The sequence below is a fragment of the Puntigrus tetrazona genome, chromosome 14 (assembly GCF_018831695.1).
Source record: "Puntigrus tetrazona isolate hp1 chromosome 14, ASM1883169v1, whole genome shotgun sequence".
Taxonomy (NCBI): Eukaryota; Metazoa; Chordata; class Actinopteri; order Cypriniformes; family Cyprinidae; genus Puntigrus; species Puntigrus tetrazona.
This window is the reverse complement of record NC_056712.1, coordinates 26,008,295-26,022,552: the sequence shown is the minus strand read 5'-3', so window position 1 is coordinate 26,022,552 and position 14,258 is coordinate 26,008,295. Positions and strand designations below refer to the sequence as shown.

Below are 14,258 nucleotides of genomic sequence, written 5' to 3'. Positions count from 1 at the left end.
ACACAGAAGACACAGAGGAGACACACAGAAGACACAGAGGAGACACACAGGAGACACACAGAAGACACAGAGGAGACACAGAGAAGACACACAGAAGACACAGAGGAGACACACAGAAGACACACAGAAGACAGAGAAGACACAGAGGAGACACACAGAAGACACAGAGGAGACACACAGAAGACACAGAGGAGACACACAGAAGACACACAGAAGACACACAGAAGACACAGAGGAGACACAGAGGAGACACAGAAGACACACAGAAGACACAGAGGAGACACACAGAAGACACAGAGGAGACACACAGAAGACACAGAGGAGACACAGAGGAGACACACAGAAGACACACAGAAGACACAGAGGAGACACACAGAAGACACAGAGGAGACACACAGAAGACACAGAGGAGACACAGAGGACACACAGAAGACACAGAGAAGACACACAGAAGACACACAGAAGACACACAGAAGACACAGAGGAGACACAGAGGAGACACACAGAAGACACAGAGGAGACACACAGACACACAGACACAGAGGAGACACACAGAGGAGACACAGAGACACACAGAAGACAGAGGAGACACACAGACACACAGAAGACACAGAGAGACACACAGAGACACAGAAGACACACAGGAGACACACAGAAGACACAGAGGAGACACACAGAAGACAGAGAGGAGACACACAGAAGACACAGAGGAGACACAGAGAAGACACAGAGGAGACACACAGAGAGAGACACACAGAAGACACAGAGGAGACACACAGAAGACACAGAGGAGACACACAGAAGACACAGAGGAGACACACAGGAGACACACAGAAGACACAGAGGAGACACACAGAAGACACACAGAGACACAGAGGAGACACACAGAAGACACAGAGGAGACACACAGAGACACAGAGGAGACACACACACAGAGGAGACACACAGAGAAGACACAGAGAGAGACACAGAGAGAAGACACAGAGGAGACACAGAGGAGACACACAGGAGACACAGAGAAGACACACAGAAGACACACAGGAGACACACAGAAGACACAGAGGAGACACACAGAGACACAGAGAGACACAGAGGAGAGACACAGAGGAGACAGAAGACACACAGGAGACACAGAGGAGACACAGAAGACACAGAGGAGACACACAGAGAAGACACAGAGGAGAGACACAGAGAAGACACACAGAAGACACAGAGAGACACAGAGACACACAGAGACACACAGAAGACACACAGAAGACACAGAGGAGACACACAGAAGACACAGAGGAGACACACAGGAGACACACAGAGGAGACACAGAGGAGACACACAGAAGACACAGAGGAGACACACAGAAGACACAGAGGAGACACAGAGACACAGAGAGACACAGAGGAGACACACAGAGAGACACAGAAGACACACAGAAGACACAGAGGAGACACACAGAGAAGACACAGAGGAGACACACAGAAGACACAGAGGAGACACAGAGGAGACACAGAGGAGACACAGAGGAGACACACAGAAGACACAGAGGAGACACACAGAAGACACAGACCACGGAGACTCTTCATCAGCTGTTAAACCATTCTGAATGTTCACGGGTTTATGTTGTTTTATATCACTGGGAGTCTGTCAAATTGCTTAATTTCAGCTTCTGTTTTTTTTTTTTTTTTTTTGTCGTTTTAAATGTTTACATCTTATTTGACCAAAAAATACAAAAGCATATCCTGAAGCTTGTCCTGGTGTTTCTGCACTCTCATACACCAAACGATCATTTAAGATTCTGACCATCACACGTCATGCACTTTTTATCTGTCAATTCTGAGAGAAAAAGTAAAACCGCAACAGACAGACAACAAACCATTTTTAATATATAGACTAAACTATATTATATATATTTTTCTCTGATTTTTGACTTTTACATCTTGCAATTATTTTAATGTATTTAAATTGTTTTACCTTGCAATACTGACATTTAAGAAAAATTATTGAAATACAATTGTGAGAAATAAACTATGTAAATAATTTGGAGAAAAAGGTCATAATCACAAGATGTTGAACATATTTAGAGTTTACTGAATTCAGTTTTTTTTCCACTGCGTGATTAAAAATAGTAAAAAAATTGTTTTTTTTCTATTCTGAGGGGAATAAAATTGCAAGATATAAATGTACAATTTAAAAATAAATAAATATATATATATAACCTGAGAATTATGTAATTTTCCTCATAATTCAGTCTTCTTGCAATTGTTTCTAATTTTTCTGCCACAAAGTAAAAAATAAAAAAATCTTTTTTAGCTCAGTTTTAATGAAGTTCACAGGTTTAGAGACTTACATCGACCATTTAACCGAATTAATCGAATGACTTGATTGTAAAGTTTATGCATTTTTCTTTGCAGCTGTATAGTTGGGTTCTTAATGCACGGCGGGAAAAAATGAGAGTTGTTAATATTTCCGACGAACTCCTCTAGAAATGCTCCTTATGGTCGAACAAACCCATCTCTTGAAAGTTTATACGAATTACAGGCCAAATAAAAACAAAAACTGGAATGAGGAAACTTATGAGGAAGATGCGTGTTATATTGACTCCAAACACGTGCGTGTCATATACACGTCACAGCCCGGTTTTTTGTGTTTTGATGTGTCGTACTACATGCACGCGTCTCCACGAGCCCCGCCCCTCTCTCTCTTATAAGTCAGAGATCCGAGGAGTTTCTGGCGAGTCTGTGGCGCGAGGAGCTGAGGTCCGGCATGCGACCGCGAGGATGATGCCGCTGACGCTCGTCTGCGCGATGCTGTGCGTCTCCGCGTGCGTCGCGTCGTGTCCGCCGCGCTGCGAGTGTTCCGAGGGGACCGTGCGCTGCGCGTCTGCCGCTCTCCGGCGCGTCCCCGCCGCGATCCCGCGCGACGCCAGCAGCCTCATCATCACCGGCAACGCCATCCACAGACTCGAACCCAGCGCCTTCGGGGGACCGCAGAACGCCACACTCCTGAACCTGAGCGACAACGGGTGAGAAACACACTGCTGCCAGCGAAGTAGTCTGTGACTATCTGTACATACCTCTGGATCATCTGTCTACAAAACTATATGTCTTTCTCTCTCTGCCCATAAAATCTATATCTATATATATCTATATATATATATATATATATATATATATATATATATATATATATATATATATATATATATATATATATATATATATATATATATAGTATATGTCCATCCATGCAGCTCTCTCTCTCTCTTTCTCTCTATATATATATATATCATCTATATATCTTTCTATCTGTCTATATACATGTTCATCCATGCATCTATCATCTCTCTCTCTCTCTCTCTCTCTCTATATATATATATACATATACATATAAATCTGTCTATATATATAAAATCTGTCTATATATATGTCCATCCATGCATCTATCTATCCATCTCTCTCTCTATATATCATCTATAAATCTATTAATCCGTCTATATATATATATGTCCATCCATCTATCTCTATATATTTATATCATCTGTGTCTATAAATCTATTTATTTATAATCTGTCTATATATATGTCCATCCATGCATTTATCTATCCGTCTCTCTCCATATATATAATCTTTGTGTATAAATCTATCTATATATATAATTTGTCTATATATGTCCGTCCATGCATCTATCTGTGTATGTATATATATATATATATATCAATCTGTCTCTCTATCCATCCATTATTTCTGAATGTCTATCTATATCTCCATCTGTCTGTCTATATATATATATATATATATATATATATATATATATATATATATAATTTGTCTGTCCATGCATCTTCCATCATAGTCAGTATTTTTTCTAATACAGATGCACAGATCATGTGCTGTTGGTGATGCTCCACAGTTTAAACTCATCCCTCTCTCTTTATCTCTTTATCCAGCATCATGGAGATTGGCTCGCATGCGTTCTCGTCTCTGCTCACGCTGCGCTCTCTAATCCTGAACAACAACCGCCTGGTTCTGATCCACCCCGAGGCGTTCTCGGTGCCCGGGAGCCCTCTGCAGGAGCTCAGCCTGCGCTCGTCGCTCTACAACCACACGTCCCTGACGGACCTCATCACCGCCCTGCGCTGGGGAGAGCTGGCCAACCTGCTGCGTCTCGATCTGTCGGGAAACCGCCTGGTCCTCCTGCCCCCGGCCATGTTCACACCCCTCCCCAGCCTGCAGCGCCTGCACCTGCGCAACAACTCTCTGGTGGCCGTCTACAACAGCACCTTCTCCGGCGTGGAGCGGCTCCTGGAGCTGGACCTGAGCGGAAACGCCTTCAGAACTATCAGCGACGAGGGTTTGCGGGAACTGGAGCGGCTCGTCCGCGCGCGCTTGCTCCTGGGACAGAACCCGTACGCGTGCACTTGCGAAGCGCAGGAGTTGGCGAGCTGGCTGAACGGTTCGAAGGTCAGGGTGGGCGACGCGGACAGGCTGTTCTGCGAATCCCCCGCTTCTCTTCGCGGCGTCTCTTTGCGGGGGATCGGTGCGCAGGCATTGGGGTGTTACGGTAATGTTCGCGAAGAGATCACAGACTTGTCCATACAGACGTCCTACGTTTTCCTCGGATTAGTGCTGGGATTCGTAGGCATGGTCTTCCTCTTTGTCGTCTACCTCAATCGGAAGGGTATCAAGAAGTGGATCACGGACATTCACGAAGCCTGTCGAGACGTGCTGGAGGGGTATCATTACCGCTACGAAATCGACTCCGATCCACGGCTGGGGCGCGTTTCTCACGGTCAGCAGGGTCGGCCGCGGATGGACCCTCGCTTGGCGCACATCTCTACTAGCGCCCGTATCACGCAGATCCCGTCCGACGTGACTCTATAAAGATCTTTGCGCACTGAGTCCGGAACTCTTGTCGCTATTTGACTCAGGTTGATTTTTTCCCTGCGTTTTCCGTTTCTTGGCAAGCGTTTTGATAGAAAAAAACTAAAACGCATATGAAAATGTGGGACTCCGTGTGCAAGGACCTTAACTCTGTAGAATTGTCTGTAGAGATGACGTCCTCATATTTTAGCTTTTAGCAAAGTGCTTAATGTTTTCTAGATAGACCGAATGAATGAAACCATTAGCGGGTGGCAGATACAGTCAAACCAAAAATCATTTAGGCAGCACATATGATATTTTCTTGCAGAATAAAGTGAACCGTGATGTATTATACCCAAACATTCTTCATACAGTAAAACGTGAGCATGTTTTGTTTCAGTGTTTTTTTTACACCCCGGAGTGAACTAAACCAAGCACTGCTCGGGAACTGGTCGAGCTAAACCCGTATTAATTAATTAATCGTGTTCTTAAACTTAAAAGCTGAATATTTTTGGTTGATTGCAATCCATACCCTTCAAAGTATTCAAGTTATCATTATCAAGGTCAGTTTGTTCTGACACAGTCACGTTTTGTAAACCACAGCGAATAAACGGTGTCCATGTGAGATGTTGAAGGTGTCTGAATGCGCTTTGGTTTGACCGTATCATTAATTAGAAACTCGTTAACTGATGCAATGCCAATAAATGCATGATATACGCTCATCAGTGTTGGGAAGGTTACTTAGGTTACAGATTACAAGTAATAGTGGTGTAACAATTGCAATTGCTTTATTAAAGTAACGTAACGGATTTGATTACTTTTTGATTGCTTTTCTACATTTTTTAACTGTTCATGATTTAGAAACAAGTAAAGCAGGCCGGTTTAACCGTCCAGTCCTCAACACTGTTCACAATCCTTCATCCCTTCAACTGAGACTGTAATTACTTTTAAAGCCGCCGTCTTGACTTTCGGATCGTTCTCAGGACGCAGAATCAGAACAAGAAAGCGTTAAATAGCTACGATACCGTTTCTGAAATCAAATCTTTGCATATCTATGACAAGACACACTGATATCTGACAGTGCCTTGTAAAGAAGGGTTAATCAACTCAAATAGAAAATAATAGTTTCCCAATTTCCTGAAACATTGCAGTTTATGAAAGATATCAGTCATATCTGTATGTTCATGCATTCGTTTTCGTAGGTGATTGTAGTTTAACTAAACGTTTTTCTCAGTAACTGTAACAGATTACGGTTACGTTTACTTTGTAATTAAGTTACGTAATTCCTTTTCATTGCATACGCTGATGCTAATGCATATATATATATATATATACACAATTAAGTTGGAAAATCCACCGATGCAAGATGAACCCACACAAACATACAAGGAGAAAGACTGTACAAGCGCATGAAGGTTGAACTTGAATTCTTGAGATTATTAAAACGTTCTGAGCGCTAATGATCAGTCGAGCTCAAAATATCAGTCCGTTGTTGTCTCGCCCAGTTCTCCAGAGATCTTAAGGAGACTTAAAGACGCACTGAATGACTTCTCATGTGTATCTAACCCTGTTTGACTGAATTATGGCCTCCATTATATTTCATAACCTATTCACCAGATTGAAACGCTGCTCTCCATCACACTATTCGGTGCGGCCCACAGCGTCCGCCGTGTCCTCGATATTTCGCCACGGTTGAGGAAAGGAGGCAAATGAAGGGGTGTATTGGGGGAAAATGGGGCAGAATGAAGGATTTGGAGTGTAATGTTCCCTGCGAACGCATAGCCAGTCTCTCTGTGTGTGTGTGTGTGTGTGTGTGTGTGTGCTTTCTAGAGCTCGGGACTAATGACTGCAATTGATCAACACCAGACAGCCCATATTAATCTGTGTCTCTGCTTTTGGCAAAGCAGTATATTACAGCATGTTTGAAAAACCACCTTGGCGTGTGTGTGTGTGTGTGTGTGTGTGTGTGTGTGTGTGTGTGGTTACGTTGCAAAACATACCTAGAAATGCTTTCATGTCTATTTGCAGCAGTGCGAGTAAATCTGTAGCGTACGAATGACATTTGCGTCATGCATAATTAGCTTTTAATTCATTCATTTGATAAGACAACGCGGCGTGGGATCCAGACAGACGAGCAAGCATTACGTCAGAGAAGAAAGAATAACACATTTATTAAATATAACACAATAAAGTTCACGTGAAGATCTGTCTCATTCAGTAATTTGTACTAAAGTCTTTCGAGTTATTATTATATGCAGGGGATGGAGTAGTGAGTATCAGACGATATCAGAAAGAGAGAAAGAGAAAGGGAGAGAAGGGAATACAAGGAATAAATAAATATTGTGGGAAATGTGTTTTTCAATTTTAATTATTTTAAAAAGTCTAGATTCACGAAAACGTAAAACAAGTTCAAGTCGTTTTTGAAAGTCAAAAAAATATATATATTTACATTTGAGTTGTGTATATTACAGCTATTGTTCTTGGAAACAACACTTTACTTTGCATGTAAAGAATCTAGAATATATATGAATATATGAGTTTATTTGCAAGTCATGTTTTTTACTGTGTTATTGTGATTCATCTCATCAAAATAAACCAACTACAGTTTAGAGATTTATTAGGATGCACATGATTTTTAAAAAAATAGTTAATCTGTTTGCAACGTTTTCTTTTTGAAACCTTTTTATATTTCTGTACATTATATCTCACGCGAATATTGCTGTTATCTATGTTTCATTTAAATGGGCCGCACTCACATTTTCTCATATAAGATATCTAGATGTTCACTGCGTGACCAAGAGAACCTCTTAAAAAAGTAAACCTGCTAAAATAGCTTTTAAATTTGGTATATGCCAACTTTATTTTTAGACATAATACCTGTAACGCCATGAAGTGATTCTTCTTTATTGCCAAGGTATCCTGTATAAACACGGACCAATCATATATATTGAGGTTTGATTTGATTTGGAGGAAGGCACGGAGGAGGCTGAAGCGCACATCCGTCGAAGGCCGTGACGTCACGGCTTACCTGTAAGTGGGCGTCGGAGTTACCTGTAGCCGCAGGTAAAACACGGCGCGCGGGGCGAAGCAGCGAAGCTGACCGATCGAAGCTCTGGAGCGACCTGAAAGCGCGTGTCGCGCGACCAAATCGACGCCGTTTGAGCCGTTTTCAGTCAGCGCCGAAGCCCGACGGAGATCGATGAAGCGGAGGCGATAACGCGTCGGAAGGAACGTATTTCGCTCTCGGACTACTTCCGCGATCCTCAACGCCAGAAGTTGCGCTCAAAACGACCGAAGATTTCACGCGAGCCTATGCGGTGAGTGTCCGACACGTCCGACAAACCGTCTGCTCCGAGAACGACTAGAACGCTCTCGATCAGCGCGTCTCGTTGGAAGTAGTGGGACTTTCCCGAGAATTACAGGCGGTCATATTTCTGTGAAGTCCGTAAGTAATGTTCGAGGCTGTTAAAACAAGGCTAATGAAGCAATTAGTGCTGTCTGCATTTGGCCAATTCACGCAATGCATAAAAAGCCAAAATGAAGTTTTTGGGACTGGCTGGAGCGAGCTCTTCAGGCCTGACTCTGACTTAACTCTATACTCGGTGTGTATTTCCATTAATAACCACGATGCAGTCTAGGTTTTTCTTTCCCACCCGCTTTATGCATTATTTCAAGAATTTGCAAGAATATGCAAGAATTTCCTCCAAACCGACAGCCCGGGGTTGATGACAAGCGAGAACTCTTATCTGTGTACCAGGCGCTCTCAGTTGGGATGATTCTGAGAACCGGTGACAGGATTCAGCGAAAACGCATCATTCTAGACAAAGAACGCAATCCTTGAGTCAAACACTGACTGTATGAAAGGTGAAGTCACAAGGAGGGAGTGTATTTAAAAATAACCCGATGATCGAGTAATTCCTGCCCACCAAAGAAAACCCTCTTTGCTAAATTTAAACATGCGACACTCTTAAAAACAAAGGTTCTTAATTGGCCTATTTGGTTTCTTCCATTGCGCCAAAGCTTCTAAAAAAAGGTTCTTAAATGTTCCTAAAATGCTTCTTTTATGGCACACCTGTGAAATCCCGCTTTATTTATAGGAGTGTAAGAAGAGGTTCAGAAGTCGTCATTTTCATGTCAAATCCTGGTATGACTGCTATAAATCACGTTTGCGTTTTCCAGGCTTGCATAAATAACTCTTCAGTGCTATTTAGATACAGATCAGCTCGCTGCGGACATGTTTGAAATGCCTTTTGGAGAACGACGCGTGCAGACACCGAGTGAAGGTGGTGTTTTGACCCCGTCGGGTAATATATGTTCAGTGGTACACTGACGCAGTATTGATGACGAATTCGTTTTGTGCATTAACTTTATCATTTAACATCATTGCACGGTTGAGCTTGTGCGTTCGAAGCTTGAGGAAGTCATTGTGCAATAAATCTATGGCAGTGTATTTTCATTGTAAACTTTAGTCGTAGCTCTCATTGTTTCTGCTTTTGGCATGTCTTAGACGTAAACAAGGCCTGTTTCACATGTGCACATTGAACGGCAGTTTACAACATTCTTGCAAATGTTTGCCATCGTTAGGATAGCCTTTAAATATGTTTCTTATGGTCATCTGTTTGATAAAAACTTTACTGTTGCGAAATATTGCAAGTTTTCCACTTTTAAAACAGCGTGTATTTCTGTAATGCAGCACTGATTGTTCAGCATCATTACTCCAGACTTCAGGGATCCTCCAGAAACCATAATAAATCAGTATATTAGAGTGATTTCTGAGGGACACGTGGCACTGATGACTGGAGTAATGATGCTGAAAATTCAGCTTTGATCACAGAAATACAACCTTGATGACCATAAGAGACTCCACTATAAAACAAAAGAATCGTACTGATCCCAAACCTTTGAAGTTTGAACAACATGTGCTTTTGATAACTATGCCATAAATGATAAAATGGGTAGGAGAACCTGATTTAGAACGACAAGCTACGACAGAAGACAGCAGCGCAGGTATATTTGTAGCAATAGTCAATAATGGGTAAAAATGATCCATTTATGTCGAAAATCATTAGGATATTAAGTAAAGATCATGATTCGTGAACCTATAAATATCAAAACGGTATTTCTGATTAGTAATATGCAAAGTGATTTTCTCAATATTTGTATTTTTGGCTTCCTTAGATTCCAAATACAGCAGTCAACATTTAAAGGAGATCAAAAATTGATCAAAGTTGTCCTAAGACAAGAACGCATTTTGGTTCTAAGACAGCTCTGACGAAAGGTTTTGCTCTGTTGACTGTCCTATCCTAACAAACCGTGCGTTAATGGAAAGCCTATTCATTCAGCTTTCAGGTGATGCATAAATCTCAATTTCCAACCTTTTGAGCGGTTTCGTGGCCCACGTACTGACTCCATGCTTTGCGTCAGCTCTAGATGCGTTAACGTCCGTCCTGTGTCCCTCCAGGTCCTGAATGTGGTGAGCTATGCCTGGCCACAGCACAGGATCACATCACAAGACGCGTCCTCATAGCTCGAGCCGCTCCAGGGCCGATGGCTACAGGCAAAGCCGCACCTACTCCAAGGACAGCAGCACCAGTCAAGACACCTACAAGGAGAACTACAGCGAGCAACCTCGTAGCATAGACTCGCAGTTCCCCCGTAAAACCCATCCCCTCTACGCCAATGGACGAGGCTCGGAAACCCTGGGCTTCATCCCAGGCTCCGCCGACTCTCCTCAGGGTACTCAAGCCTGCGGCTCATGCGCCTCTCTCGGCTGGAGCAGCTGCAAGGCTCTGCTGTGCTGCATTCTGACTTGTGGGCTTTACGGGTCTCGCAAACCTTGCCTGCCGGCCAACGAGAGCTCCACCGACCACCCTTTAAAAGCCGAGCCGGAACCGAGGAAGCCTAACGGATTGGCTCTGTCCAACCCCACGTGCGGCGTGAGCCTCGAGCCGAGCAAACCCAGGCAACTGCCGAGCTCTGGTAGCTTCCGCTACGGCGACGTTTATTTTGCCGGCAAAAAAGTGGAGTACCCGGTCAACTCCGAGGCGCCTCCGAGGCGCACCCGCACGGCTGGGAAGGGCGACAACAACCAGCGTCCCGTCAGCAATACCAGCATCTACTCGAGGGAGGATTTGGATCTGGACGACCTGGACGACGGCGGCACCGACATCGACTCGCTGATCACCAAAAAGCTCCTGGAACTTTATAAAATGCACCAGATCGAGCAGCTTGCCAAATGCACGTCCGATGTGTCCTTCTCCCGGAAAACCAACGAGATCAGCGATCTGATCAACAGCATCGCTCAGGACTACAACTTGGAGGAGCAGGAAGCCGAGTGTCGATTGGTGCACGGCGTCATACGCATCAGCACGCGCAACAAGTCCTCCAAAGGTTATAAGAGCAAAGACTATAAGTCGCACGACGCAATGCAGCACACTAACGGGAGGCGGGACGGGACGCTGCCCGACAGCGGGAACGAGACCATGACCTTCACCTTTAGCGATGGTAAGTAGGACTGAAACGATTGGTCGACAAATATTGATCTCACGTGACCTAATAATGCAATAATGCGGTCTGTAAACCCAATATGAAGCGGCTGAATATGTCAAATGTAACACAACAAAACTGACCATGGAGAGAAAGCAGCAGTTAAATAAGCATCTGATTGTGGACGTTTGCAGTTCGGGACTTTAGTGCAGTCACGTTACATTTGTTTATATAGTACTTCATGCAATAGATATCCTTAACTCAGCATTAAACATGAAGAAACGTCAGTGTCGCTTTTCGTTAATTTGTTTTGCTGTAATAAAGCAGCTCTACAGTGTGGAGCTAGCTAACGATAAAATCAATAATAAATTAAAGTGATCGTTCGGTTTGCAGAGATTAAACTTGATCTAGCTCAGGACTGTTTTGGTAATCATAAACCCATAATAAAGCGTCTAGGCAGAATGATCTGGGTTTTTTTTGGTTTTTGATGTATCTAATTGATTAAATGATGAATGAAATAGTTTAAAAATAATATGACTTTCAAAAGATGAAGTGATTACCTTTTATTTATTTGTTAGAATCAGTGCTGTCAAACTATTACTCGCAATTAACAGTATCCAAAATAAGTTTTAGTTTACATAGCAATTAACAGTATCCATATATATATATATATATATATATATATATATATATATATATATATATATATATATATATATATATATATATATACACATGCATGTATATAAGAAAAATATGTAATATTTGGATGCAATTAATTGGCAAAACTTGAAGCATCAAGGTCTACTGATTAATCAGTGAAATAATCGGAAGTTAGTCGATTAAGCATTCAAATATAATGGTTTGTTGCGGTGCTGATGTTGTCTGAATGTCGTTTGACGTTATTTCTCCTTCCTTCAAGGCGAACCCGAGGTGCTAGTGTCAGAACTGACACCGTCAGATGAGCTCGCCCGAAAGATGAGAGGCCACAGCGGGAAACGTAAGCATCTTGGTTCTTGACGTGAAAACACGGTTTACCAGCACGTTAGCGCTAACCGTGGTGGAATTGCACCCCGAGGAAGGAGTATTCTGTTCTCGGTGCTCTATTGTGACGGTTCCATTTCCAAGCGTTTTCTCACTCATTCTCTACCGTCGTGTTGCCATTCCTATCTTTGATCCGCTCCCCCCACGCTAGAATAATGCCCTCTACGTAAACTAGTTGCGGGGCCTGAAGCTTCTGACAGCGAACATGAAGCTCCTCGTCTCACTTTACAAGCGTTCTTGAGGGTCCTTAGCTCGCCTCCAAGCGGTCTATCCGGTGTTCTCCCGTATCGGATCACATCTACCCCTCCTCGCATAATGGTGGTGCTCTCATTATTTAACTTGTCTGAAGGTCTCGCTTTTCTTGCGCTGTGGAATAGTGGGGTGTCGCTTTATGAAACGTATTATGGAAAAATGTCTTTACCTAAAATTGTAGTTCAGATTACTCGGCGAAATTTCGCAGGTAAAGAGCGAAGACGAAACAAACATTCAAAGCATGTACACTACGAAACGAATCCGGTAGGATGGTTTTCGGACGAGCTTGAAGTGTTGAAGGGAAAAGCGACTTTTAAAAGTAACGCATTACAACGTCACGTCGCTCCCTAAAAAGAAACGAATTACACAACTTTTATGGAAAGTAACGCGTTTTGCTGCTTTTTAAATCTGGGCAGGGCTCGCTTCTCTGTTTTTAATACAAACAAGTTCTTCTTTTACAAATGTAAAAGCCTTAAAAGTGAAATGAATGGCATCGGACCGAAGGAAATGTGGATTCGTTTATACAGTAAATGACAGCTTAAACTAAAGTTCAACACTATTCAGCAAAAACTAAAATCAAACACAGTTTTAGCTTTATAGTACGGTTGAATTAAATCAGCAAAGACGGTGGTTAATAAAATGGGAAATTATATTTGTCACATAACATCTATAACAGTCTGCATTCAACTGTTAATTTCAAGGAATAGCAAATCTGTTTTTGTGCACTAATACGAGTTACTAAAGTTCATATTTACACAGAAACACGTTACTCGTTACTAAAAACACATCTTAATACCAAATCTATAAACGGGGCCTACGATTGGACTGGCTTGTCAAAGTTTGCCAAATAATACAAACCCCCCCCCAAGCTTCCCTTTGTGATTTCTCATGACTGCACCTCACAACACTCTACGAAAGATTTGAAGTCCATTAACTGAAATAAAACAGTGTTTTTCCCTCACAGATTACTACTCGAGCTCGGCCACCGACTCGTCAGGCGCTCCGCTGCTGCGCTAACTCACCGGCTGCTCCCTCGAAATGACTACTGCCTACCTAGTGTTCACCTCTGTCCTGGTGCTCCTCTCATATTTCAGTGCAAGCAGTTATTATGCTGAGGACAGTTTGTGTTTGTCTGAATGCCCAAAGACTTCTGTCGTGAGTGTAATGTTAAACAAAGGGGCCTGTTGCAAGACAACAATGGCTTCCTACTGCCCTAGCCAGAAGCCATGTGGATTGTTACATAACGGACGAGCTTCCTGACCAAACCATTGGCATCAAAGGGCATCTAAGTATTGCTTCCAATTGTACTTTTAGAGACCAAGCGTGTAAATATGCATGTATTCGGCACTGATTAATAGCGACAACGAGACTTAAACTAGTTGCTATTCATCGGACCGCTTCGCTCTAGTAGCCCGTCCTTCAAGTGTTGCCTCCGATGAACAATCTGTCCACTTTGTTCTTTGCTTAAGCGATTAAATGCAATTTAATGTTGTTTTGAGACCGTTCGCGGTCACCCACCTCTGTATGGTGTAACATCAGTTTCGAAATATTTTGTACAGATTTTTTTTTTTTTTTTTGTATTGAAATAAAAAGGGAGTTTCCTCTCGTTTTTGTTTTTATTAA

At 42.6% G+C, this 14,258-nt stretch overlaps 2 protein-coding genes across 2 annotated transcripts; both read left to right on the top strand.

The window, feature by feature from the left end:
* Nucleotides 1-1,443: 1,443 nt before the first annotated feature.
* Nucleotides 1,444-5,575, top strand: tpbgl (trophoblast glycoprotein-like). The gene is made up of 2 exons (XM_043257686.1): nt 1,444-3,016; nt 3,941-5,575. The coding sequence occupies exons 1-2, from the start codon at nt 2,556-2,558 to the stop codon at nt 4,872-4,874; spliced, it is 1,395 nt and encodes a 464-aa protein (XP_043113621.1). The 5' UTR covers nt 1,444-2,555; the 3' UTR covers nt 4,875-5,575.
* Nucleotides 5,576-7,845: 2,270 nt separating this feature from the next.
* Nucleotides 7,846-14,258, top strand: kdf1a (keratinocyte differentiation factor 1a). The gene is made up of 4 exons (XM_043257688.1): nt 7,846-8,170; nt 10,315-11,357; nt 12,262-12,339; nt 13,600-14,258. Exons 2-4 carry the CDS (start codon nt 10,334-10,336, stop codon nt 13,650-13,652), a joined length of 1,155 nt encoding a protein of 384 aa, XP_043113623.1. The 5' UTR covers nt 7,846-8,170; nt 10,315-10,333; the 3' UTR covers nt 13,653-14,258.